The sequence below is a fragment of the Neophocaena asiaeorientalis genome, unplaced genomic scaffold (assembly GCF_003031525.2).
Source record: "Neophocaena asiaeorientalis asiaeorientalis breed wild unplaced genomic scaffold, Neophocaena_asiaeorientalis_V1.1 scaffold87, whole genome shotgun sequence".
In the NCBI taxonomy this organism is placed as follows: Eukaryota; Metazoa; Chordata; class Mammalia; order Artiodactyla; family Phocoenidae; genus Neophocaena; species Neophocaena asiaeorientalis.
The window spans coordinates 3,454,144-3,481,356 of NW_020175432.1; the positions used below are offsets into that span (position 1 = coordinate 3,454,144).

Here is a 27,213-nt window from a genome sequence, read left to right on the forward strand (position 1 = left end):
GGTCTGTGCCAGGGGCTGGCAGCTACGTGAGTGAGTGTGTGTGAGGAACTGTGTCTGACAGAGTGGCCTCATCGAGGGGTTTATGTGGGGAGCCTGAGACTGTGGGTGTGTGTCTTTGTGCAGAAGACGTGCTGCCTGGCTTGTAAGTGCCCATATTGTCTCTCTTTGTTAATGTCGAATCTGTGAGTGTGTGTGTCTCCTAGGCTCTGAGCCTAGAGTGTGTGGCTGTGTATGTGTCCCGTGTGTGCAGCAAGGGTCCTCTCCATGTGATTGGCAGCGTGGACCCTGAGTGGGTGAGTGTGAGATGTGGTCTGTGTACAGAGTTGGGGAGCTAATGGGAGAGACATTGACAGGGGTTCAGGTCTCCAAGGGACAACCTGGGATGATTTACTGAGCCCAGTTTCCTTTCTTCTCCAAGGAGCACACAAATACGCTCTGACTCCCAGGCCAGTAACACATACACACGTGTGCTCATAGCCCTTGCTGAGGGGTACTTGAACCCACATATCCAGAGACTACACTGGGTCCCCTACACCCCACCCAGTGCATATTGCTGCTGTGGACCCTCGTACATGTTCACACACCACAGGGGGCAACCTCATGGATATCCTTGCCTGGACACACATCCAGGCACAAACACACAAAAATGCCTACTGGCAAACTCGCCCTCACTCAGTGGCTTGAGACACGAGGTGGATGTGAGGGAGGAGGAGACACACGCGCGCTCACGCGCGCACACACACTCTCTCTCTCTCTCTCTCTCTCTCCCCCCTCCTGGGCCACCCCTCCCACAAAGCCCCACAGGCCCCTACTTGCATATGTATGAGGCTCATGCATTATTAATGAGGGGACAAGCCCCAGACAGCTGTGTAAATGCTCACCTCTTCTGGCCTTGGGGAAGAGGTATTTTAAGAGAAGGGGTGTGGGTGTGTGAGGTGCAACTGGAGGGGATGGAGTGTGTGCGGGAGGGCGTGGGGGGAGAGTGCAACTGAACCTTTGTGTGTCACCTTGTTGGACCACCATTGCATATTTGAGTGTGTACACAAGGCTTTGTGTATAAGAAGCTGTTGTTTAAGTGAACATTTCTTGGACTTGACAAGTCTTAGCTCATTCCATTCTCACAATAACACTCTGAAGTATGTGCTGGTTGATCCCCATTTTACAGGTGGGAAAACTGAGGCACGGAGTGATGAAGCAGCTGTCTAGGATCATGCAACATGTAGGGAGTAGAGGCAGGGTTTGAAGCCAAGTCATGTGGATATAGTCTGAGCTCTTAACCGTACAGAGTATGTGTGTATGTGCACGTGCATGAGAATTCTCTGAACTTGCCCCCGCCTAAAACTCTCTTGGGGTAGGCGCAGCCCAGAGTCCTGCCCCACCCTCTAATACCCATCCAGGCCTTGGACAGCCATCAGGGGATCCCACCCTGCTCAGGGTTCCGAGGGGGAGAAACGAGGACAGCCCGGGATGGAGGCAGAGGTTGCTGAGGTTTACAGGTCGGTAGTTAGGGGCACCATCCCAGAAGCTGGCCTCTGCCCTGCTGTGCAGTCCCAGGAAAACCGCTCACCCTCTCTGGACCCCGAGATGCTGCCCTAAGAAGGCAAGAAGGAGACCAAGGGGGTGGGTAGTGCCACTGCGTTGCTGCCCCAGAGTTCAGCACCACGGACAGGTCCCTGGCCTGCCTCCCTAAGGTGGGGCCAGCTGTCCCCACAGGACCCTATTCTGGACTCCATCCACACTGGCTATTCCTTTATCAGGAGGAGGGTGCAAGGGCTGGGTTTGTAGGTGATGTTCTAACTTCCCATCTGCCCCCACCTTCTGAGCCCCCCCGGGGGGGGGAAGGGGAAGGGGGTTCCAGAGGGGTGGGGCGCACCACCACCCCAGGGTTTCTAGTCTCTGGAAGAATGTGAGGTTTGGGAGGGCACTGCTGTATCCCAGTGTTTGGAATGGGCCTTGCTTACAGGTAGTGCTCACTATTTGTCCACTTTATGCTCGTGTGCCACAACCCCTATAGGAGTCTAGACCCACAACTGGAGTTTCTCTGTGGACCTAGAAGGCATCTTCACCAGTCAGTATGAATTCAGGGGGAGGATGGGGTGGGCGAGGGCGAGGTCCCTTCCTCCAGCTGGAACTTGGCAGCTCTTCAAAAATCCCAGAAACCAGGAATAGAATCTTGGCGACAACCAAATCCTGGAATTGAAGCTGAGAATCGTGTCAGTCAGCAAACCCAGATTACAGGCTGGCTTGGAGTCCAGTCTGCTGCCAGAACTGGGGACCCCAGGCAGACTAGGACTGGCTGCTGCTCTCTAGGAGCCCCCAATTTGATTTGGGAGGCTGACTTGAAAAATGGGACTTTGATCTTGGCTATGTTAAAGTCAATAATAATAATAGCAGCTGAAATTTACTCCTTCATGCCAGGCAGTTCTAAGCATTTTATATGTATTGACTATATTGACTTATCTATCCCTTCCAACTACCTCATATTATCCCCATCTGACCTGCAAAGAAACTGAGGCACAGAGAAGCTAAGCTACTTGCTCAAGGTCACCCAGCAAGGAACAGGCAAAAGACAACCCCAGGTTTGATTCCCTCCAGAACCCATGCTCTGACCATAGGACTTCACTGCTCGGATTCTGACGTCAGTTGGTCCTGGGTTCGGATTCTGGCTCAGCTCTGGCTTGCTGACTGTGTGACCTTGAGTGACACACTGGCCTCTCTGAGCCCCAGTTTCCAGATCCGTAGAGTGGGAGGAATTGGTCCTTTCATGCCAAATGTCTAGGAGGGTTGTACTCACCCCTTCCTTCCTCTCCATCTTGTTTCAGGTCCAGGATGGGGGCCATGTCTGTCTGGGTCTCAGGCCTCCTGATTCTCCAGATGCTGCTCTTTGTGGCTGGGGAACAGGGTGAGTTGGCTTGTGGGTTGGGAGAGGTTGGGGTCTGGAGAATTGACAAGATGGGGCAGCTTTTTAACTTGAGAGCCTTCTCCTGCTGGTTCTCTGGCTTGGTCTGGAGAATAAAATGAGAATAGATGAAAAAAGTCTTTGAACAGTCAAAAGCGAACAAGACACCTGAGAGGTTATTTTTAGTCATTGCCAGCGGAGGCTAGAGTTTCCCGCCTCTCACTGTTTTGCTGAGATGAGCTGAAGAGAGAGAGAAAAAAAAGAGGGAGAGAGAATAGTATGAAGATTGATTAGTGATGCCTGCCATGGGTGGGACAATAGGAATAAAGGTCTGTGTGCTTCTCCCTGGCATCTCCCCAGTAGCGGTCAAAAGCCCAGACTTTAGCAGTGCCTCCTGATTTGCTCTGTGGCCTTACGCAATTATAATGATGTCTCTGAGCCTCAATTTCCTCAACTCCCCCAAAAGAGGATGAGACATGGCTACCTCTGCAGATGGTTATGAAAATCAAATGAGCTGATTGCTATTTATAAAGTGCCTGTTATATAGAAGGTACTCCACAAACACTGTTTCTCTTCCAATGGCTGCCTATCGCTTAACTTTTGGGGAAACCATGGCTCAGAGCAGAATAGTGACTTTCCCATGGACACATAGTGAGTCAGTGACACTGAGAGTTAAATCCCTGGCCTCCAGGGTCTGGACTTTGAGAGGAGGCAGAACTATGAAGGGATTCGACCCCATTACCCCTCTTCTGCTCACAGATTGGGTTTCAGGTCACAGATCTGTGTATGACATTGTGATGTTGTGTAGGCAACCTAACCTCTCTGGCCTCAGTCAGCGGGTCCTTGCTTCTCAGTCAGGCCCTCTCTCCACCTTCTCCACCCCAGGCACACAGGACGCCACTGCTGCTGCCACTGCTGAGAAGGGGCTCCACATGCAGAAGGTGGGGTCTGGGTCGGTGCGGGCTGCGCTGGCAGAGCTGGTGGCCCTGCCCTGTCTCTTCACCCTGTGGCCACGGCCAGGTGCAGCCCGAGAAGCTCCTCGGATCAAGTGGACCAAGGTGCGGACTGCATCAGGCCAACGGCAGGACTTGCCCATCCTAGTGGCCAAGGACAACGTGGTTCGAGTGGCCAAGGGCTGGCAGGGACGCGTGTCACTACCTGCCTACCCCCGGCACCGGGTCAACGCCACGTTGCTACTGGGGCCACTGAGGGCCAGCGACTCCGGGCTCTACCGCTGCCAGGTGGTGAGGGGCATCGAGGATGAGCAGGACCTGGTGCCCCTGGAAGTGACGGGTCAGTTGGGGGAAGGGGAGGGGCCAAGGCTGGGATGGGGAAGCCCATCCACTGAATGTCACCTTAGAAATTACTCCCTGGGGAATTCCCTGGTGGTCCAGTGGTTAGGACTCTGCAGTTTTACTGCCGAGGGCCCAGGTTGGATCCCTGGTCAAGGAGCTAAGATCCCACAAGCAAAAAAATAAAATAAAATAAAGAAAAGAAAAGAAAAAAAAAGAAATCACTCCCTGAACAGTGATTTGCTTTCAGTTCTTCTGATGAAGTCAGGAACAAAGTCTCCATGGGTACGCCTCTCTCTTTAACATCTCTCTCTCTCTCTTTTAGCTAAGAGAGAGCAGCCTCTGGCTCAGTCTCTTATGGACCACAGCATTTCATAGGATTTCATAACCTTGTTTTAAGTCCATTTCATGGTTACCTACTTTCACATAAGGCAAAGGATATTGGCTTTCTATTTAAAATAGGAATACAAATTTCCTTTTAAAATAAATATATGTTTTTAAAAAGTGAAGTTCTTTTTAAAAAGTGGATTGAGGGCTTCCCTGGTGGCGCACTGGTTGAGAGTCCACCTGCCAATGCAGAGGACACGGGTTCGTGCCCCGGTCCGGGAAGATCCCACATGCCACGGAGCGGCTGTGCCCGTGAGCCATGGCCGCTGAGCCTGCGCATCCGGAGCCTGTGCTCCGCAATGGGAGAGGCCACAATAGTGGCCTGCGAACTGCAAAAAAAAAAAAGTGGATTGAAAATATAGATTAAGTAAATAAGTCATCGATGTAACCAATTCCTATACTAAATTGTTTCTGTTGAAATAGTCAGTGTAGTTTCTGTTTTCCTAACCAATCAAGATGAACAAGGCCAAAAAACAATTTTTTAAAAATTATTAAACAAAGTCCTAGGACAGGCCATGGCACACAGAAGATGATCAATTGATATTTGACGAATGAATCAATGAAAGGATTTGTGGGGTTTTTTGGCTGCGTTTTGGGTCTTCATTGCTGCGCGTGGGCTCTCTCTAGTTGCAGCGAGTGGGGGTTACTCTTAGTTGCGGTGTGCAGGCTTCTCATTGCAGTGGCCTCTCTTGTGGCAGAGCATGGGCTCCAGTAGTTGTGGCCATGGGCTCAGTAGTTGTGGCTCGCAGGCTCCAGAGCACAGGCTCAGTAGTTGTGGCGCATGGGTTTAGTTGCTCCAAGGCATGTGGGATCTTCCTGCACCAGGGCTTGAACCCGTGTCCCCTGCATTGGCAGGCGTATTCTTAACCACTGCACCACCAGGGAAGCCCAATGAATGGATTGTTGTGTGGAGAATATCCTGTGGACTCCTACCGGGAAGTCAATTTCCCTTAACCTATGTTGGCCATGAGCAAAGTCCCTGCACCCCCTGTTCTGGAGCACAGTCTTTGCCCAGCCAACAGTGTCTCACTGCATATTTTATGGGGTCAACCAATCATCCTCTTTCCAAGGCATTGTTCTCAAAACTGATAAACCTCAAAGAAAACTGATAAGTCGTGAAAGAAGAGAATTCCACCTCTGGGTTTGGTTAGTTCGTTCATTCAGCCAAACATTTATTGAGTAGCTACCACATGCCAGCCTGGTGCTGGAGACACAGCCATGAGTGAGACACAGCTGCTGCCTTCTGGGAGCTCTCAGTTTGATAAAATGGAGCAAAATGTTTAATACCTTTGTTTTGCTCAGCCATTTCTCTCATCCCTAAATCAGAATTTGAGTCACAGTGAGCTTATTGATGCTTCATGTCCTGGCTTACATGTCACCTCCTCCAGGAAGCCTTCGGTGACTCCATTTCTAAGCTGAGCAAGAACCACATTTGGGGGCTTCCCTGGTGGCGCAGTGGTTAAGAATCTGCCTGCCAATGCAGGGGACACGGGTTTGAGCCCTGGTCTGGGAAGATCCCACATGCAATGGAGCAACTAAGCCTGTGTGCTACAACTACTGAGCCTGTGCTCTAGACCCCACGTGCCACAACTACTGAAGCCTGCGCACCTAGAGCCCACGCTCCACAACAACAGAAGCCACTGCAATGAGAAGCCCGTGCACCACAACGAAGAGTAGACCCTGCTCGCCACGGCTAGAGAAAGCCCGCGTACAGCAACGAAGACCCAATGCAGCCATAAATAAATAAATAAATAAAAAATTTAAAAACCCACCACGTTTGATCACCCATTGCTGCCTTTGCTTCCCCTCTGTATGCATGTACTTAATTCCTAAAAGGCAGAATCTCTCTCTCACTCTTCTCCATGCCTCCTGTCACCTCCAGAGCCTAACCCTAGGCATGAAGAGTGCTATCTTTGGAGTCAGATCTTTCTGGATATAACTTCTGGCTCTCCCTTACACTGGTTATGTGGCCTTAGACCTGTCCCTCAACCTTCCTGAGCCTTAGTTTGCTCCTCTGGAAATGGGGATACTCATAGGGTTGTAAGATTTCCATGAGATAATGCTTATAAATGCTTTTTACATAGCAAATATTTAACAAATTCTAGCCCTTTACGGCCATTGCTATCATTTCCTCGTCTGTAAAATGGGGGCATATCTGTCTCACCCCGCATCATCGCCCTAGCACTATGCCTGTTGCTGAGTGAACAGACATGGTACAGGGCAGTGTAGGGCAGCAGGTCTGTTATTATCAGACTGGCGGTGGGGGGGGCATTCTGCAACAGCGAGGTCTGTTCTTGAAGATTACAGCATAAATCATCCTGGATATTTCCCCATAGGTGTTGTGTTCCACTACCGAGCAGCCCAGGATCGCTACTCGCTGACCTTCGCTGAGGCCCAGGAGGCCTGCCGTCTCAACTCAGCCACCATTGCAGCCCCGCGGCACCTGCAGGCTGCCTTTGAGGATGGCTTTGACAACTGTGATGCCGGGTGGCTCTCTGACCGCACTGTTCGGTGAGGGGGTACACAGGGTAGGGAGATGGAGAGCTAGCCCCTGGAGAAAGATGGTCCTTGGGGGCCCCAGGAGCACACATCTGAGAGGGACCCCCACCTTGTCTTGTCAGGTATCCTATCACCCAGTCCCGTCCTGGTTGCTATGGTGACCGTAGCAGCCTTCCAGGGGTGAGGAACTATGGGAGGCGAGACCCACGGGAACTCTACGATGTGTATTGCTTTGCCCGTGAGCTGGGGGGTAAGTCTGGGGCTGGCAGAACACCCCCTTCCCTGAGCCCCATTACCCTCCCTAACCCCCATCCTTCCCTAAGTCCTTCCTAGCTCTCCTAAGTTTCATCCCTCTCTAAACCTGCAGCCAAGATCTGAGCCCACCGGTTCCCTGAGCCTTCCTCCACTCCTTGAGCCCCTCTCCTCTGTGCCCCTTCCCTCTCTCTGAGCCTCTTCCCTCTCTGAAGTCTTGTCCCCTTCTCTGAGTCTCTCCCCCTTCCTGCCCCCCCTCCCTCTTCCTACTTCCCTCCTCACTGAGCCCCCCTTATCAAGGCCCTCCCTCTCTCTGAAGCTCAACTCGTTAAGGGGCCTGAGTTACCTCACTTGAAAAGGAAAGTGAAGCCCCCTCTTAGCACTGCATGAGAGGTAACGACAGTGATGTTCTGGCGATGGGGGCACGCAGCTGCGGCTGCTGCAACCCAGATCTAGCCAGATCAGGGCTATTTGGGGTGGGACCCCCTTCCCGGGCTCCGTGGGAGGGTTCTTGGGGCCCCTCTGACCTTCTCCCGCGCCTTCCCGCAGGCGAGGTCTTCTACGTAGGTCTGGCCCGCCGCCTGACACTGGCCGGCGCGCGTGCCCAGTGCCGCCGCCAGGGCGCTGTGCTGGCCTCGGTAGGACAGCTGCACCTGGCCTGGCATGAGGGCCTGGACCAGTGCGACCCGGGCTGGCTGGCCGACGGCAGCGTGCGCTATCCGATCCAGACGCCGCGCCGGCGCTGCGGGGGCCCAGTCCCGGGCGTGCGCACCGTCTATAGCTTCGCCAACCGCACCCGCTTCCCGGCGCCGGGAGAGCGCTACGACGCCTACTGCTTCCGAGGTGCGCGTGAGGCCACGCCCTTTGAGTGTGCGTCCCCGGGTGGCCACGCCCCAAGGGCATGCACCTTGACACCGGCCGCGCCTCTGGGAGCTTGGCTTTCTAGTAGAGGTGGAGGCCAGGCAGGGGAGAGACACAAGAAAACTTGCTGCGCGGTGAGCCGCACCCCTAGGGAAAGGTCGTACCCCTGAGACAAGCTTTCCGTAGGAGCCCCGCCTTAGAGGAGGACGAGCCTCAGAGAAGACCAAGCTCTGGGGGGAAGTCCTGTTTAGTGGGTGGGCTATGTCTCCTGAGATCTCTGAGAGACACGCCGCTGGCTGGAGCAGTTCTCACCTGGAGCCTTGCCCATGAGCACCCACTGGGGAGGAAGTGATGCCTCAACTAGCCATGACCCCTGAGCAAGGCCACACCCCCAGGGATGGGACCAGGAATGGCCTTCACCCTTGGGGTGGGGCCACACCCTCAGAAGCTGCAAACCTCAAGTCCAAGGAGCTGAGTCTTATGTGTAAGCTGGGGGGCAAAAAGAATCTCTTCGTAGGAAGGCCATGCCCATTAGGCGCTTTCTCTTCCATGGGAGGAGCCACGGCCCAGGTCTGACCTGCCCCCCTGAGAGCTGGCCACTGCTCAGCTTCACCCACCAGCCAAGCTGTCTCTTGACCCTTTACTGTGACCAGTTGATTATGACCTTGACAGTGGACCCCAGCCTGAACAGTGAGGATGATAACTTTGTGCCTCTGTCTCTCAGTCAGGGGGGAATCCCAGAAACAACCCAGAGAGACAGAGGGGCTCAGAGAGACAGAGGTACATAGAAGATCTCTGCTGTAGCATGCTGGAGTGTGGGTAGACTTCAGGCAGAACTTCTCAGCCAGCCCCTGGGCCTAACACAGCCTCTTCTGCTTTCTCCCACAGCTCATCACCCTACATCACAACATGGAAACCCAGAGACCCCGTCGTCTGGGGATGAGGGGGAGATTCTGTCAGCAGAAGGGCCCCCCACCCAAGAACTGGAGCCCAGCCTGGAGGAGGAGGAGGTAGTCACCCCAGACTTCCAGGAGCCTCTGGTGTCCAGTGGGGAAGAAGAGCCTCTGATCTTGGCAGAGAAGCAGAAGTCTCGAGAGACCCCCAGTCCTGCCACTGGGGGCCTCACACTAGCCTCAAGGCCTGCTCTGGAGGCTGAGGAGGTGTGGCTGAGCACGGTGTCCCCCGCCCCCAGCAACGTGGAGGCAGGCACTGCGGTGGGCAGGCACACAGAGGCAACCCCAGCCAGCCCCATGCCCAGGAGGAGGGGGCGCTTTAAAGGGTTGAACGGGCGCCACTTCCAGCAACAGGAACCCCAGCGAGGGCTGAAGGGCGTGCTCCAGGCCAGCGTCCAGCCCCCCACCCCAGAGGTTGCTGGGAATTACGTGGAGCCTCCCCTGGCCACAGGAGCCACTGACGCCTTGGGGAGTGGCCGGAGCCAAAGCCCCTGGGCTGTGCTGACCAATGAGGTGGATGTGCCTGGAGCTGGTGAGTGGGGTCCAAGGGGGAGATGGGACCTGCCTGGGGATGCAAGGGGGACAGGGGAGGAGGCTCCGAATCACAGTTGGGTCCCCTGGCCTCACCAAGCCTCAGAAGACCCCTCTTCCTCAGGCCTGGAGCCAAGGAGACAATCAGCAGAAGAAGCTGCTGAGAGATAATTATAATTACTGTTGATATTGTTTCAGGTTCCCCTGGTGGCAGGAGCCCCCCAGAGCCCTGGCTGTGGCCCCCAACCATGGTCCCACCTATCACCCTTGGCCTGGAACTAGAGGAAGCCAAGGGCCCCAGTGTGAGGCCAGCCACCCCCGACCTGCCCTGGTCCTCCTCGGAGGCCACTGCCTTGGCTCCCAACCCCTTGAAGGGCCCCAGCACTGCCCGCTGGGAGGCTTCTCCCACAGTCATTTCTCCAGACCTCCCTGTCGTGGCCATGCTTCGTGGCCCCAAACTGTGGCTCCTGTCACACCCTACGCCCCTCCCCACCGATGCCAGTGAGGTAAAGGGGTATAGTGAAGCCATGGCCGCTGCCCCACCCTCCCCTGCCTCAGAGATCGAGGCCAGCCCCCAGGATCCCATTCATCCAGAAGTGTATTCCCTGCCCTCCTCCTCGGGCCTGATGGGACAAGGTGGAGAGGCCACATCCCTGACACTCAGCAGCCATGGAGAAGGAAGTCCTACGGCTCCTTTGCAGGCAGCTACAGACACACAAGCTGGAGCCGGTCCTAACTCCTTCAGAGCAGACTTCGGAAAAACTGGGGGGACCAGCCCTACTGGGCTCAGCAAAGCTGAGCCCCCCAGATCCAACCCACAGGCTTCTGTGGGTGGGAATGTGGTGGCAGCCGTCACTCCCACTGAGACTGCCACTGAGCCCACGGGAGCCAGAGGCGTCTTGGGGTCTGAGTCTGCGGTCTTCAACACAGCAGAGACCCCTACTTCCAGCTTGCAGGCCAACATGGATGAGGCACAGGGCGTGTGGCTGTCACTGCACAGTGAAGGGCTAGACCCCCATTCCCCGTCTGCGCCCTTGGGGGTCCCTAGGGTCTCCTTGATGCTCAAGGTCACCCCACGTTTGGAGCCTTCGGCTGCTACAGATGGAGGGGCCACAGTGGCTCCCATGAATTCCATGGCCACACTAGACACCAGTGGTGCTGGTGGGAATTGGGAACCTGGATCCCACGTGGTTGAGGGAGCTGAAAGCCCCACCTTGAACCCTCAAATGGCTGTGGATACAAGTGTGGTGATGTCCCTCATGTCCCTGGACCTGGGGGACAAGGTTGGGGTCCTGGCCATGTCCACAATGGCCTCCTCAAACTCCCAACCCCATCCAGAGCCGGAGGGCCAGATGGTGACCCAGGGCACCCTGAGAGGCCTGGAGCCTCCACATGAGGGCAGCCCCTCAGGGCAGCCCGCTCTTCCTCCTTGGACACCGACAGCAGCCAGCAAGGACAAGCCCATTTCAGTTTCCTCGGGGGAGCCTATAGTGCCGTGGGACTCCCCCAGCACCCTGCTGCCTGCCTCCCTGGGCCCAGAGGAGTTTGAGCTGGAGGTCCTGGCGGGGAGCCCAGGTGTGGAGAGCTTCTGGGCGGAGGCAGCAAGTGGAGAGGAGCCAGCCCTGCCAGGAACCCCTGCAAATGGGAGTGCAGAGGAGGGTGAGTTGGAAGCTCGTGGTCTTATCCAGGTCACTGTGTTTGTGCTCAGGAACCAGGGGCTGGGGTAGGCCAGAGCTGGGAGGAAGGATTGTTCTTGGGTGCCTGGGAAGGTTTCTAGCAGGGGATGATGTTGAAGGCGGGAGCTCATTAGGCAGAGTTGAATTACAGAAAGCGTATTCCTGGCAGAGGCACTAGCCTGGGCAGAGGCCAGGAGGTGAAGCTGCGTTTGATGTATTTTATGCACAGCGAGTAATGAGGCAATGATGAGGTGTTGGGCAGGGTTTGGTTTCGGGGATGAGTACAGTCAGCAAATCATGTTCATGACCACTCTCAGCTGACAGTGTTGTGTGATGCCGGGGTCCTGCTTTCAGCGATGCCTCAGTCTGAGGAAGACAGCGCCGGTTACAGGCAACCCCCCTGGGGTGGGGCCGGAGGGAGGAGGCATGGCAGGGAGGCCTTCCTGGACAAGTGTTGAATCGCAGCTGGAATTCAGTGGTGCAAAACGTGGGGGGCCTCAAGCCACAGATAAAGTGGGTGCTGGGAAGGGGTGTGAGTGGTGGACATCACCCCCATTTAGTAGACAGCCAACTGAGGCTCAGGGAGGTATGTCACTACCAGCTAGTCAGTGGTCAAACCTCAACTGGCACCCAAATCCACATGTGCCTTGGTTGCTCTATGCCCAGCGGAGTCCAGAGAAAGCCATCACCCTGTTCTCCTGGGGCCAGGTCTGCCCGTTATGGGCAGCCTGCAAATTCCAGCCCTTTAGTTTTTAGGTCCTGCCATATTGAGCTATTCTTTCGGTCAAGTGAGCGTTAAAAAGAAAAACAAAAACAAAGAAGAAGAAGAAGCTAATTAAAAGGCACACTTTTTCCGAGTTGCAAAACACTCTTATTAAGACGATTGGTTTTACAATCAATCAATAACACTTGCTCCTTTTTTTGAAGGCAAAGTGTCGTGGTGATGGAAACAGCGGATGCAGGGTTTTATCACCCACCCTGTCATCTCTGGGTTGTGTTTGGGGCTGCATCTTCTTTTCTTAGATGCCCAGGAGGCAGGGGGACCCTGGGCAGGGGCACTTGCATCAGTAAAGGCTTATGCTTATTGGTGACTGCCTTTGTGCTTGGGTTGGTCTGAGCACTTTACTGGAATCATCTTGGTTAATCTTTTTTTTTTTTTTTTTTTTTTTTTTTTTTTTTTTTTTCCTTGGGGAAATTTTTTGGTTAATCTTTTTAATGTCCTTGAGGAACAAGTTCTAGTACGATCCTAACTTTACAGATGGGGATACTGAGGCACAGGGAAGTCAAGTGACTTGTGCAGAGTCACACAGCTGGGGAGTGTCAAGGATAACGTTTGAATCCAGGCTGTCTGACAACAGTCTCTGTCTCGATCACTGGGCTCTAAGATGCTTATTTCATTGACATAAAACGCCCTGAGGTCTTGGGGAGGGGGTAAGCTTGCCCAAGGCCAAAGGAACTAGAAAAGGAATGGTCAGGTGGGAGGGAAACCACGAAGAAGTGTGCTAAGGAAAGTGTGTTGAGAGGAGCCCCCAGGGCCATGGCTGGATCTGTCTTGAACTTTGTTGGTTTTTCAGCTCCAGATTCAAGCCATGGGCAGCCGGGGTGGAGGGAGGCAGCCAGTGCTGGGGGAGACCTGGGCGCCTACTCACCTACTGCTTGCAGCAGAAATGCTAATGAAGCCAAAAATAAATGCAGCACCAGCAAGCGACTGAGTCACCGCCAGTCCGTGGGCAGGTGTCAGCAGCTTGGGGCACCTGGTGGGGCTTACCCGTCCTGGCGCCTGGCAGCCCCACGCATGTGCCCGCACGTGCCAGGGTGGCACCAGGCACAGAAATAGCCACAGGCCTCTCTGGCCATCCATGGTGGTACACGCCACTGCCCCAGGGACCGGCTTCAGTCACTGCGGGCAGGCCAGCAGCTACCTTTATGCAGTTGAGTGCTTGCTGTATGCCAGGCACCATGTTGAGACCGAGTCCCTTGTCCTCTGGCAGCTGACATTCTAGAACAATGCTCTAGAACTTTCCCAGTGATGGAAATGTTCTCGAGCTACGCAGTCTAGTACAATAGCAATGAGCCATTGGTGGCTACTGAGCCCTTGAAATGTGGCTAGTGTGACTGAGGAACTGCGTTTTAACTTTTATTCCATTTTAATTAATTTAAACTTAAATAGCTGTGCGTGGCTGCCATGTGGAACATCACCGCTCCGGGGGGAGGCATGGATAAGAAATGATGGTCCTAATAAATTATATTGGAGGTTAGAAAGTAATAAAGACAAAAGAGAAAAGTAAAGCAAGGGATGAGGGATGCCAGTGGGTGGGTTTTGGCTTTGGAAGGGGGGTTAGGATGAATTTGAGCAAGCCTGAAGGAGGTGAGAGAGGAGCCATGCAGAGATCTGGGGGAAAAGCAGTTCAGGCAGATGGAATAACTTGTACAAAGGCCCTGAGGCAGGACCGTGTTTGGTGTGTAGGAGGAACAGCAGGGTCAGTGTGGCTGGAGCGGAGTAAGTGAAGGAGGGAGAGGAGGATCAGGCAGGGAGATATTGGGGAAGATTGCACCGGGCCCTGTGGGCTGAGGTAAGGATTTTGGCTTTTCCTATGAGGGCAATGGGGAGCCATGGAGGAGTCTAGGCAGAGGAGGGACATGACCTGACTCAGGTTTACATGGGCTCCCTCTGGCAGCTGTGGGGAGAACAACCTGTTAAGGGTGAAGGCGGAGTCCAGAAGATCAGGGAGGAAGTGACTGCTTGTCAGCGTCTCAGTTTCTTGTGGGCCTCCAGACCAGGACAAAACAGAAACAAATTCTAGGTTATAGGGCCTGGAGAGAGGGCCTTAAACGGCTTCCAGATCCCCGTAGGCCAGTCTTGGCTCTTGTACTGTCCTGCTGAGTGGCTTTGAGCTAGACCCTGCCCTCCTCTGGGTCTCATTTCTGGTATCTTGCAGTGGAAGACTTGACACTGTCCTGACAAGGGATAGGGGTCATCTGGGGTATATGGGGGTTCTTGCTCTGCCCCTCCAAGACTCCAGGGTGGTCCAGAGACCACTCACCAAGGCCTCTGAGGCCCTGAGATGGGGAGGGGTGACCCTCCTGCCTCCAGAGAAACCCAGCTGAGGGATGAGAGAGGTGGACAGGGCCTCACATTCAACTCCCCCTGGATGCCCTGTCCGTGTTAAGCAATGTTGAGACCCCTCAAGAGGCCCCAGGCTGATATACAGAGAGCCAGTCATGGCATTATGGTCAGGACTGGGAGAGCAGGATGAGCTACTTTTTTTTTTTTTTTTTTTTTTTTTTTTTGCGGTACGTGGGCCTCTCACTGTTGTGGCCTCTCCCGTTGCGGAGCACAGGCTCCCGACGCGCAGGCTCAGCGACCATGGCTCACGGGCCCAGTCGCTCCACGGCACGTGGGATCTTCCCGGACCAGGGCACGAACCCATGTCCCCTGCATCGGCAGGCGTACTCTCAACCACTGCGCCACCACGGAAGCCCAGGATGAGCTATTTTTATTTTCATTTTGTAAATGAGGCAACTGAAATTCACAGAAGTAATTTGCCCAGGGTTCCCTAGTGAGTGGCAGAGGCAGGAATTGAACCAGCCTCTCTGACTGCACAGCCTATGGTTATTACTGCTATAATCCACCACTTCTCCACACTGTAACCACTGAGGTTGCGTCAGAAGAGGTTGAGCCACAAGGACGAAGGAAGTGATGGTTCCCCACTGGTCCCAGTGCCGTTCATACCCCATCTAGAACCTATGTCCACTTCTTTGCTCCAAAGTATGAGAAGCACAATGACCAGTTGGGTATTTCTAGAAAAATGGGGATAAGTCAAGGAGGGCACTTAAACCATGTTCTATGAGAAGACTTCCTAAGAGAAGCTGCAGGGATCCCATTCTAGTTCAGTCCAAGGAAGGACTTTGCCATAGCCAGGGCATCCCACAAGTGCTTTGGCCAGTTCCTGGAAAGAGTAAGCTCATCACAGGGACATGTGAGAGGAAGTTGGCAATCAATTATTGGGAAGTTATAGAGGGGACTCCACAGAGAGGGGTGGAACGAAAGGGCCTTTAGGGGTCTGAGGTCTGGATTCCCTGGGAGGCAGACTTGGTGGTCTGACTCCTTCCTGTACTCCTGTCCATCCTGCAGTTCCCTCGGATCCCTGTGAGAACAACCCTTGCCTGCATGGGGGCACGTGTAAAGCCAATGGCACCATGTATGGCTGTAGCTGTGACCAGGGCTTTGCTGGAGAGAACTGTGAGATCGGTGAGTACGCCAGACTCAGGATCTGAACACAGACTTGTCTGACTCAGAGCCCTGGGGTCTATCCCAGCAGCCATCCCCATGAGGATCAGGGATCACAAAATGCTGGCTTCAGATGCTCCCTTCCCCTCCCTCACTCCTTGGTTCCAGTAAATCAGCCTCAGCAACAACCATCTGAGGTTTTATCCTCAGGGCTGAGGCTCTGGTGTGCTGCCTCCCATTACTACCAGGCAGGGGTGGGGAAGGGGAAGACAAAAGGATGGTAAGGCTCATACTCCCACCAGCAAAGGGCCCCAGGGGATCACCTACCCTCTCCTGGGTAGGCAGGGGTATAGGCACCACCACCAGAACTGTTGGAAGCTAGCTCCAAAGCCCAACACAAGACATATGAAAAAAATTATGAAATTATAACAATAATTATAAATGATATAATTTCTTGAGCTCTTCCATTGACTACTCACAACCACTGCTGTGGAGGTGCTATTGTTATCACCACTTTGCAAAAAAAAAGAAACTGAGTCTCAGAGAGGGCAAGTGACTTGCCTGGCATCGTACATGCTTCAGGCACTTTCTACACAGGGATTGGGAGAAGAGGTGCTCAACTGATTGCTCCCTGTACCTACAAACAACTTCGTGATTCTGTGCAAATCCTTATAAGTGCTCCACATTCTGAAGACCCTTCAGCTTCGACAGTCTATGTGTCTGTTTGCCAGACCCACCTTCACTGTTCTGGAGTCAGGGGGAACGTCCCGCACACTCTGGCTTTCAGCCAGCCCAGTGGCCTCTCCTCTCATCGATGCTAATTCACATCAGTTGTGTGAGGTTCCACCCCCTTGACCTCCAGAGTCATTGGGCCATCAGTGCAGACCACCGCTGTTGTACTCAGGTCTGGGATAGATGGTAGGGTCATGAACGCATCTTCTGCCTGGTTCTCCGTGGGGACTGGGAGCCACAGGGAAGCTGACCTCTGACTCAGCCCCACCTTCCCCTCCAGATATAGATGACTGCATCTCCAGCCCCTGTGAGAATGGAGGCACCTGCATCGATGAGGTCAACGCCTTCGTCTGCCTTTGCCTCCCCAGCTATGGGGGCAGCCTCTGTGAGAAAGGTGAGTCTCTGCCGAGACCCCAGAAACAGTACCAGGAGCAGGGTTGGGTGCTGGACCACAAGCTTCCCACACATGGAGCTCCAGGTCTCTGCCTCTGGTTCCATGGCCGTGAGTCAGACAGGCAGGAGGCGATAATTTTCTTGAGATAAAATTCACATAACGTAGAATTAACCTTTTTAGAGTGAACAGTTCAGTGGCATTCAGTACAGTCACAGTGTCGTGCAACCACCACCTCTGTCTAGTTCCAGAACATTCCCATCAGCCCCAAAGGAAATCCTGTCCCCATGAGCCATCACTCCCCATTCCTCCCCTCCAGCCCCTGGCAACCACTCATCTACTCTCTGTCTCTATGGATTTGCCTGTTTTATATGTTTCATATAAATGTAGTCATACGCTCTGTGTCTTTTTCTATCTGGCTTCTTTCACTCAGCATGAGTGAAATTTTTCAGGGTTCATCCACATTGTAGGACGTGTCAGTGCTTCATTCCTTTTTATGGCTGAATCGTATTCCATTGAACAGTCCACATTTTGTTTATCCGTTCATCACTTGATGGACCTTCGGGTTGTTTCCCCCTTGTGGCTAATGTGAATAGTGCGGCTATGAATGTTCATGTACACGTTTTTGTTTCAATACCTGTTTTGCATTCTTTTTGATGTTTCCCCCATTCTTTTTGGTGTACCCAGGAGTAGAACGGCTGGGTCATACGGTAATTCCGTGTTTAACTTTTTGAGGAGCTGCCAGACTGTTTTCCACAGGGGCTACACCATTTTACATTCCCCCCAGCAATGCAAGATGGTTCCAATTTCTCCATAGCCTTGCCAGCGCTTATTATTTTCCTTTTAAAAAAAATTATAGTCATCCTAGTGGGTATGAGGTGGTATCCCACTGTGATTCTGATTTGTTTTTCCTAATGATTCACGTTGTTGAGCATCTTTTCATGTGCTTGTGGGCCATTTGTATATCTTTTTGGGAGAAATGTCTATTTGAGTTTTTTCCCAGGAGAGAAATTTTAGGCCTTCCTGAGACCATTTCCTGAGGTCCCAGGATGCGGCCAGATCAGAGAATGAGACATTAGAGTTGGGATAAGAGGGAATGGGTGTAATGGTCTTCCAGTTGAATCTCTTCCTGCAACAGAGAAAAGAAGTGAATATGGGAGGAGGGAGGTGAAAAGGTGGGGGGACAGAGTGGGGGCTGGGGGCTGGGCCCAGGGAGAGGGTTGATTTAGCCCCACAGTGACCTTGGATTGGGCCCTCTCTCTGGTGGGCTGGTGTGCTCACGGCTGGCAAGGCAGGCCTCGGCTTGAGGCCAGACCCCTTCATGCTCCCTTTCCACCTCCCAGACACAGAGGGCTGTGACCATGGCTGGCACAAGTTTCAGGGCCACTGCTACCGCTACTTCGCCCATCGGCGGGCATGGGAGGATGCCGAGAGGGACTGCCGCCGTCGAGCCGGCCACCTGACCAGCATCCACTCACCCGAAGAACACGGCTTCATTAACAGTAGGGACTCTGGGGTGGGCAGGGGTGGCCTTTACAGTCCCTTTGTCAGGGGATCCCCCCCACCGGGTCCTGAAAATGCTACCTTTCTGAAGCTATGTTCATTAATGCAAGCCCTGACCACTTATTAATTCAAGTGTCTATTCACTTGTCAGTTCATTCATTCACTTCATTCATTCTCTGACTATTTACTGAGCACCTGCTATGTGCCAGGCACTGTTCCAGGCACAGAGACACACATTGTCCTGTCCTTAGGGAGTGACGTTCTTGAAGAGGATATAGTCAAACAAGTAAATATCTAATTAAATAAGTCTATCCTAAAATTTAGCTGGTTCTCAGGGCACTGATGACAGTTAAAACAGGGCCAGGGGACAGAGTGTAATGGAGAAGCATCTGTGGTGCGGGGCATGAAATGAGGGAGGAGCAGAGATTTAGAGAAAGAGGGGTGTCCCATAAATTAAATCCAGCATTTATTGATTTACTCATTATTCCTTCTACCCTTTTTCATCCATTTATTTATTCACATTTTCCCCATCCCATCCCCTGTTAATTCTTTAATTTGTTCATTCCCTGGTTCACTGGCTTTTTTCCTCTATGTAATCAAACACACATGCATCCAGCTGCTTCCTCCTCAGTGACTGATTGGCTCATTTAGATTCACCTGCCTGCCCTGTCAGCCTTGCTCGCTGGCTCTCTTAGCCCCTGCTCTCTCATTTCTGCAAAGATCTGACTTGTTTTTATCGTTTTCTCTGGCCTTTCGTTTAAGCCACAAATTGTGACAAGGCCAGGAGCCTAATTCCAGCCCTTTCCATGCCCCAACCCCACTCCCCAAGTATGAGGCCAGCCAGAGCCTCAGCCTGCTAGGAAATGGGGGGACGTGGCCTCCAGCCCATGCCCCGCAGGCTGGCAGAGGGGCTGGGGTCCTCCCCTCCAGCTCAAACCCAAAACTGGGGGAGGGGCTCTGGGTACCGCCCCCTCCATTCTCATCTTCATCCACTTCCCCTTCCAGCCCACCTTCAGGCTGGGGAGGGGGCTGAGTCTCCCCTCCCACACCCCCCACCTGGCCTCCAGCCAGCAACCTAGGCTGGGGGAGGTGCAAGTACCCAGCCCTCACGACACCCCACACCCCACAGGTTTTGGGCGTGAAAACACGTGGATTGGCCTAAACGACAGGATCGTGGAGAGGGATTTCCAGTGGACGGACAACACGGGGCTGGTGAGTGGTGGCAGCCTGGGGACCTGGGTCCCTGCAGTCAGACTGTTGACTTGGGCCCTGCCTAGAATGGAGAGTTCTGGGTAAGCTGCAATGACCCGGCCCCCTGGCTTCACTTTAGTAAATCTTATATCTTTTTCACCACAATTAGAGAAGAAATCCACCTCCTCTCCTCTGCCATGAGAACTGGCCCCGGCCCACTCTCTGAGTACACTTGAACTGGATCAAGCAGCCCCAGCCCTCCTGGCCTCTGTTCTGTTCCTCAGACAGGACAAGCTCAGTCCTGCCTCAGGGCCTTTGCATTAGCTATTCCCTCTGCTTAGAACTCTGTTCCCTGCCTGCGTTGTTCTTATCCTTGAGTCTTCCTTCAGCTCTCCTGTTGCCTCCTCAGGGAAGCTCTCCTGGACTTCCAGTCTGAGGTCACCTTTTGTTCAACTATTTATCTAACAATGAGTGACCCATGTGGAAAACAGACTGTCAGGGAGTGAGCCAGGGCAGGAGGACCAGGGAAGAGGGCACCACAGCCTCGCAGCTAGAGGACGGTTGACTTGGACTGTAGTGGCAGCCACCCTCAGGGCAGGCAGAACAGTGCTCATTGTAGAGATGGAAGCACTGAGTCCCTAAGAGTTTGAGTGGTCTGGCCAGGGGAATCCCACAGTACCAGTGCCAGAGCCTGGGACAGGCTGCATGTCCCCTGAGCACCCCCTGCTCCCCATTCTTACAGCAATATGAGAACTGGAGGGAGAACCAGCCCGACAATTTCTTCGCGGGTGGGGAGGACTGTGTGGTGATGGTGTCACATGAGAGTGGGCACTGGAATGATGTCCCCTGCAACTACAACCTCCCCTATGTCTGTAAGAAGGGCACAGGTATGCTGCTCCTCTCCCTCCCACCGCTTCTCCCCCAACCTTCCCTCCTGCCTGTCACTGGTTCGTTGTTTTATTTAAGTCTGTAAATGTAGGAGTCAGTCCAGCCCAGTTTTCACTCTTTAGAACTATGTGAGGGTACCCATTTTTCCCCCACCCTTGCCAACTCTGTGTTACCAAACTTTTTGTTCTTTGTTCATCTAAGTCCTGAAAAACAGTATCTCATTGTTATCATAGTTTGCACGTCTTCGAGGATGAGAATAACCAGCTCTTCATATGTTGATAGCTGTTTATATGTATTTGATTTCCTGTGACCTACCAGTTCATTTCCTTTGCCTAATTTTCTATCAGTTCATTGGTCTTATTGATTTGTAAGAGCTCTTTACATATTAAGGAAACATATATATGTACAGGTATATTCTCAAGTCCACCTTTCTTATACTTTTCTTCATTCTTGCTTCTGTTTCTTTGCCAATTTTCATATCCTTTTTTCCATTCATTTGCTCAGATTATTCTTGCCTCCCATCTCCTTCATTCCCATCATGCACAAGAATTAGGGGGTGGGATGTGTCCAGGAGGTTCCTGCCCCTCAGCAGCTCCTGGTTTGGGTGGAGGAGACATCCACTTCTAGCCCTTTGAGGTCACAGCTGGGCAAAAGGTGGGACCTGTTGAGGGTTCATCTCAACAAGAGATGAAACCAGTTCAGCCCCAGTCCCATCCACTTCTTTAACTGGAGCTTCCTCTGTCCCCAGTGCTGTGTGGTCCCCCTCCAGCAGTGGAGAACGCCTTGCCCATCGGTGCCCGCAAGGCCAAGTATAATGTCCACGCCACTGTACGCTACCAGTGCGACGAAGGATTTGCCCAGCACCACGTGGCCATGATCCGATGCCGGGGCAATGGCAAATGGGACCGGCCCCAAATCGTCTGCACCAAACGTAAGTGGCTTCCGCCAGACACCCCAACAAAAATTTCCAGCTACTTGTAGTCTCCAATTAAGCATCTCATGACTACACACATTGATCTGGTTGAATGTCTGCCTGATAATATGGCCTTGCAGATAAGTGAGAACTTACTAGCTTGCCCGGTGTTCCCTCCATTTCCCCCTCCCCCGAGGAAGCCTGTTCCAGCAGGCCACCCACCTCTCATCAGCTTTTGCCACGTCCCTGTCGTCCCTCACTTCCCCGCAGCCAGACGATCCCATCGGATGCGGCGACACCGTCACCACCACCAACACCACCACCAGCATCACCACCACAAATCGCGCAAGGAGCGCAGAAAACACAAGAAACACCCAGCAGAGGACTGGGAGAAGGAAGAAGGGAATTTCTGCTGAAGAACCAGGCAAAAGAAAGCACAATCCCCTTCCCACACCTCCCCTGGAGCCTTCACCTGGGGAGGCAGAGCCCAGAGAGAAACAAGAGGGTCCGGAAGCCCCTGAGTCCCAAACCGCATCCCCCCATACATAACCATTTGTAAAAAGCTCCTCTCTCCTTTTTCTTACATATACAAGGTCCTCTTGGCAGGTGTAACCATGTGTCTGAAAAGTCAGCTCTAGTCAGGCTGAACTCTGGGAGCATCTCTCAGTGGAGGGAAGCACAATCGACAAAGATTATTCTTTGCACTGGTTTAGTCTTTTGTTGGCAAGGCTGACTGCCAGTTGTGGAAATAAGGCTGTGATAAGGGTGCAAGAATGTGTGTTTGGATTCGCACTAAGGAATTGCTTTTACCACCAGAGATTCAGATTTAGTAAACTGTCGGATGTCCTAAATGCAGGCTGAAGCCTATAGTGAAGGTCACTGACTTTGGGAGTAGAAAATTACATGGACACACACGGCTTGAACTTGATGACAGCTCTTCCTTCACCTTGGACTTCAGCCTACGTCAGTCCTTAGTCTTGGTGGATGAACTGAGTGTGGAATTCCTATGTATTGAATTTTCGGAATGTTTTTAGAACAACGTCCCTCTGTGCCCTCAGAGTTAGGAGTCAGAATAGTCAGAGGAATTTGTGGGCAATGAGGGGAAGCTGTATTGCTTGCCCTCCCAGGTCTAGTCTAGTGCTGAGATTTGGTGGTGAATTTTATACACACATGTGTGGTGAATTTTATACACACACACACACACACACGCACACACACACACACACACACGCACACACACAGATGAGAGGATGTTTAGGGCTCAACGAACCCAGATTTCTTCCCCCTCCATCTCTCAGGGAGACAAAGAACCTCCTTCCTGGGCCAAGGAGGTGCCAAGTTTTCTAGCTCGTTGCCCATATCCATCCCTCAAGCAGACATTGGTAGTGCCCCTGCCATGGGTCCCACCCCTACCCCTACTCTATTCCTGTCTCCTCCATTCATCGCCTGGTGGACTAGAATGCTTAAAACTTGAAGTAGTGACATCTACCTGCGGTCATGTAGAGAGATGTACAGTGTTAAAACTGAAACACACACACACACACACACATTTTTCTCTTAGTTTTTAAATTTTTTAAGCAGTAAAGCACTCACCTTGCCTTCCTCCCCAGAATCTGAAACCTGTAAAAACTTTCCCCAAGCCAGAAGTCGGGATTCAGCTTCCTGATCTCTGGCAGGAAAGATCCACAGCTTTTCCTCCATGTCCTTTGTCCACTCTCAACCTCTCTAGTCTGGGTAACATCTGTGGATTAGTGTTAAAAACCACAGTGGAGAATGGCCCTCTGCAGGAAAGAAAAATAAGCAAATATACAGTCCATCTAAGGGTTCAGTAGAGAAAGAAATGTGTTGGCTGAGCCTATATCCCTCCTGGGAAGTACTAATCATAATTGACAACTATGGAGTAGGTACCATGCTAAGGACTTACACACACTGCCTCCGTGAATCTTCTCAACAGCCCAGTGACTTAGGAACCATTACTTTCCCATTTTACACAAAACAAAACTGAGGCTCAGGTAAGAGAAAGGCACTGGCTTGCAAGACAGGAATAAGGATTCGGTCCTGCCTCTGGCTGACTCCTAACCCTGCTGTCTATTTTGGGGGGAAGGAATTGAAACATAATCATGCTCTAACACACAGGAAGATTTAGGAAAAGATCGAGAAGTGCAAACTAGACCTGCATCCTTGACCATGGTCTTTAGTGTCCCCTGCTATAGACATTATCCACTGTCCCACGTTATGGTTATTGTTGAGAAAACCCAGGGATATAGGTTTGCCTTCTAGGTTTGATAATTCCTCTTGGTTTAAGAAATATAAAAACAATAACACATCTTCAGTCATCCATGTCACAAAAGAATTTTCCTTTGTTTGGAGTGGGGGGCTCTGGGGATGCAACTTTTTTGGGGGTGTCTTGGTTTATGCTCCTTACCCTTGACCACCTCAGCCCCTCGCCCTGCCCCCACCCCAGCTCCGTGGTGGGAGGGGGCTCTGATATTTTCTAAGGTGGGTGGTTTTTCTCTTGGTCTTTCCCTTTGAGATGTGCGTGTGTGTTTGCGTGTGCCGCGTGTGTGGCATGCGTGTGAGTGTGTGCGCGCGTGAACAGCTTTGGATTCTGTTGGTTATGCTGTCAGCTGCAGTGTTCCGTGGGTCTGTGGTATCTGACACTATGGACATTAATGTACTCCTTGGACATTTTAATAAAATTTTTTAACAGTTCAACCTGCCTCCTGACACCTTCCTTCATTCATTTACTCAGCAAGGACTTACTGGGCAGCTATTATATGCCGTGTACTGTGCTGGGTGCTGGGGAGATAGTGGTGGACAGAACAGATGTGACCCCTGGGAGGTGGTCAGGGGAGGCTTCTTAGAGGAGGTGAATGGAATCTAAAGGATGAATAGCATTAACTAGGCAAAGAAGGAAAGAAAGGAAGAGAGTTTCAGGCAGAGGGAAGAGTAAAAGTGAAAATCTTCTTGCAGAAGGGAACATGGTTCATTTGAGAAACAGCAGAGTCCATAGCGGCTGGAGCGGAGTGACAGAGGTAGACAGTGGAGGGAGATGAGGTCAGAGAGGCAGAGGATGGATCACTCAGGGCAATATGGGCTGTAATGAGAAGTTTGGGCTTTATTCTAAAGCAATAGTGGCAACAAACAACATAAACAAGGACAAAAGGTGAATGCCAAGCTTGGAAACAATTCTTCAAATCAGAGATAAAGGAATTTTGCCACTTTATTTATAATATATAAAGAGCTCCTACAAATCAATACGAAAAAACCCCAATAATCCAATAGCCAAATGGGCACAGGATATGAACAAAAAGCTCAAAGAAAAGGAAATACAGATGGCTTTTAAACTACAACATATGCTCAACAAAATAATACACAATTTTCAGATCACCAAGATACACAAATAAGGACATATAAATAAAAGGGAATAAACAAATAAATCTCGCAAGAGAGGGGCCTCGCATATTTCAATGATGACAGTGTACCTGAACTGAGAATGATTTATGATTTACTCAACTTCCTGCATCTAAAGTCAAAGTGGAGGACAGTCAGCTTCATATAACAGGTGAATTGCAAGTGACAACCACAGTGAGATATTATTTTTCACCTATCAGGTTGGCTAAGGTAACAAGTGATAACACATGATGCTACTGAGGACCTATGGACATAGGTAAGTACATCTGTTACTGATGGGCTATAAATTGGCCTCACCTCTAAGAAGAGTTGGAGATCACTAACAAAACGGCAAGTTTTGACCCCTTGATCAAACAATTCCTGCTATCATCCTCCAGTTATACTTGCGCTTATGTGATGACCATGGTACTTATTACTAACAGCCAAATATGGGAAACAATGTAAATGTCCACCATTAGGAGACTGATTACAAAGATGATGGTGCATCCAAACAGGGACTACTTTGCCAACCTTCAAAAGAATGCTGGTTGGGCTTCCCTGGTGGCGCAGTGGTTGAGAGTCCGCCTGCCGATGCAGGGGACACGGGTTCGTGCCCTGGTCCGGGAGGATCCCACGTGCCGTGGAGCGGCTGGGCCCGTGAGCCATGGCCACTGAGCCTGCGCGTCCGGAGCCTGTGCTCCACAACAGGAGAGGCCACAACAGTGAGAGGCCTGCGTAACGCAAAAAAAAAAATGCTGGTGGGGGAAGGGGGTGGATTTTCACATGCTGAAGGAAACCAGTCCCCAAATATATTGTTAAATAAGAGTTACTTCAAAAGTGTGTATGAGGGCTTCCCTGGTGGCGCAGTGCTTAAGAATCCGCCTGCCGATGCAGGGGACAAGGGTTCGAGCCCTGGTCCGGGAAGATCTCGCATGCCACGGAACAACTAAGCCTGTGCGCCACAACTACTGAGCCTGCGCTCTAGAGACCGCAAGCCACAACTACTGAAGCCCGTGCACCTAGAGCCCACGCTCCCCAACAAGAGAAGCCACCGCAACGAGAAGCCCGCGCACTGCAACAAGAGTAGCCCCCGCTCACCACAACTAGAGAAAAGCCCGAGCGCAGCAACGAAGACCCAATGCAGCCAAAAATAAATAAATAAATTTATAAAATAAAGTATATATGGCACACAAATGTTCATAGCAGCATTATTCACAATAGCCAAAAGGTGGAAACAACCCAAATGTCCATTAACTGATAAAAGAATAAACAAAATGTGATATATATACATATATATGAACATTATTCAGCCATAAATATTATACTGAGTGAAAGAAGCTAGACACAAAAGGACACATACTGTAGGATTCCACTTATACAAAATGTCAAGACGAGGCAAATCCACAGAGATGAGAAGTAGATTAACAGTTTTCAGGGCATGGAGTGGGGAGGGAGGAATGGAGAGTGATTGCTTAATGAGTATGAGATTTTCTTTGGGGTGATGAAAATGATAGGGGTGATGGTTGAACAACACTGGGAATGTACTAAATGCCACTAAATTGAAGACTTTAAAATGTTTACAATGGTGAATTTCATATTATGTGAAGTTTTACAACATAAAAAATATATGTTGCATATTTTCATTTGTGTAGAAGTGGGGGGAAAACAATATATTCATGTTTGATTGAATGAATATAAAACATCTTTTGAAGGACATGTAAGAAATTTTAGATGTCTCTGAGAAGTGCACTGGGTGCTGGAAGACAGGAGTGAGACATTTTTCTGAATAACTAGCTTCAGGAGTGGCTCTACCCTGGTTGCCATCCTTAGGTCTCCTCCAGGTGGACCCTCAGAGACCTGCAATCCAACAGTGCAGAGACCCAGCAGAAAGAGGGTTCCTTTGGTCCTATTGGTCCGTCAAAATCCCAGGCAGTCTCATTGGTCTGCCTGGGTCCATGTCCACCCCTGGACCAATTAGGGTTGCTCAGGAAGATGAGCCACAGCACTTGTTGCCCAGTGGAGTCAGCCCCTCTGACTCACAGAACGAGAGGAGGGAAACTTACATACACGAGGCAAAATCAGGATGCTGGAACCCATGGAAGGGAGAAAGGATGTCAGCAGGGAAAAGGCAGAATGAAAGAAATCTCATGCACTCATCTCCAGAAAAATGCCCCTACCATTCCTCTAGTCAAGGAAGCTAAGGCACAGCTGGAGCCCAAGGCAGTCTAACCAAGGGACTGGACCCTGGCTTCAGATGAGTGGTTGGCATCTCTAGGAGTTCCGTCCCATCTGACATTGAAGCATGAGCAGTTAACGACCACCCCACTCCTACAACCATATCAGACATTTATACTTTTTTCCTCTTCTCTCTTTCTTTGTATGCCCGAAACGAAACTTTCAATACTCCTTGGGCCACACTCTCCCTACCCCCACCTCCACACCCACCCCAGGGAAAATTTGCAACTTCTCTGCCTTCCTGATGCAGGAACTCAACACCCAGTTTCACACACTTCATTCCCAGGGGACTGAGAGGAATCGCTGGATTGGTTAGTGACCCAATTAGGACAGGGCTGAGAAGGGCCAGACCCATGGGAGGTGGCTCAAGAGACAGAGTGAGGGAA

General features: G+C 51.7%; 1 protein-coding gene across 1 annotated transcript; it reads left to right on the forward strand.

The window, feature by feature from the left end:
- Positions 1–2,822: 2,822 nt before the first annotated feature.
- NCAN (neurocan) lies at positions 2,823–21,615 on the forward strand. The gene is made up of 15 exons (XM_024767533.1): positions 2,823–2,902; positions 3,785–4,192; positions 6,915–7,089; positions 7,200–7,327; positions 7,879–8,172; positions 9,079–9,675; positions 9,873–10,340; positions 10,401–11,333; positions 15,486–15,602; positions 16,594–16,707; positions 18,048–18,206; positions 19,337–19,419; positions 20,141–20,285; positions 21,035–21,217; positions 21,470–21,615. Exons 1-15 carry the CDS (start codon positions 2,830–2,832, stop codon positions 21,613–21,615), a joined length of 4,023 nt encoding a protein of 1,340 aa, XP_024623301.1. The 5' UTR covers positions 2,823–2,829.
- Positions 21,616–27,213: the final 5,598 nt, after the last annotated feature.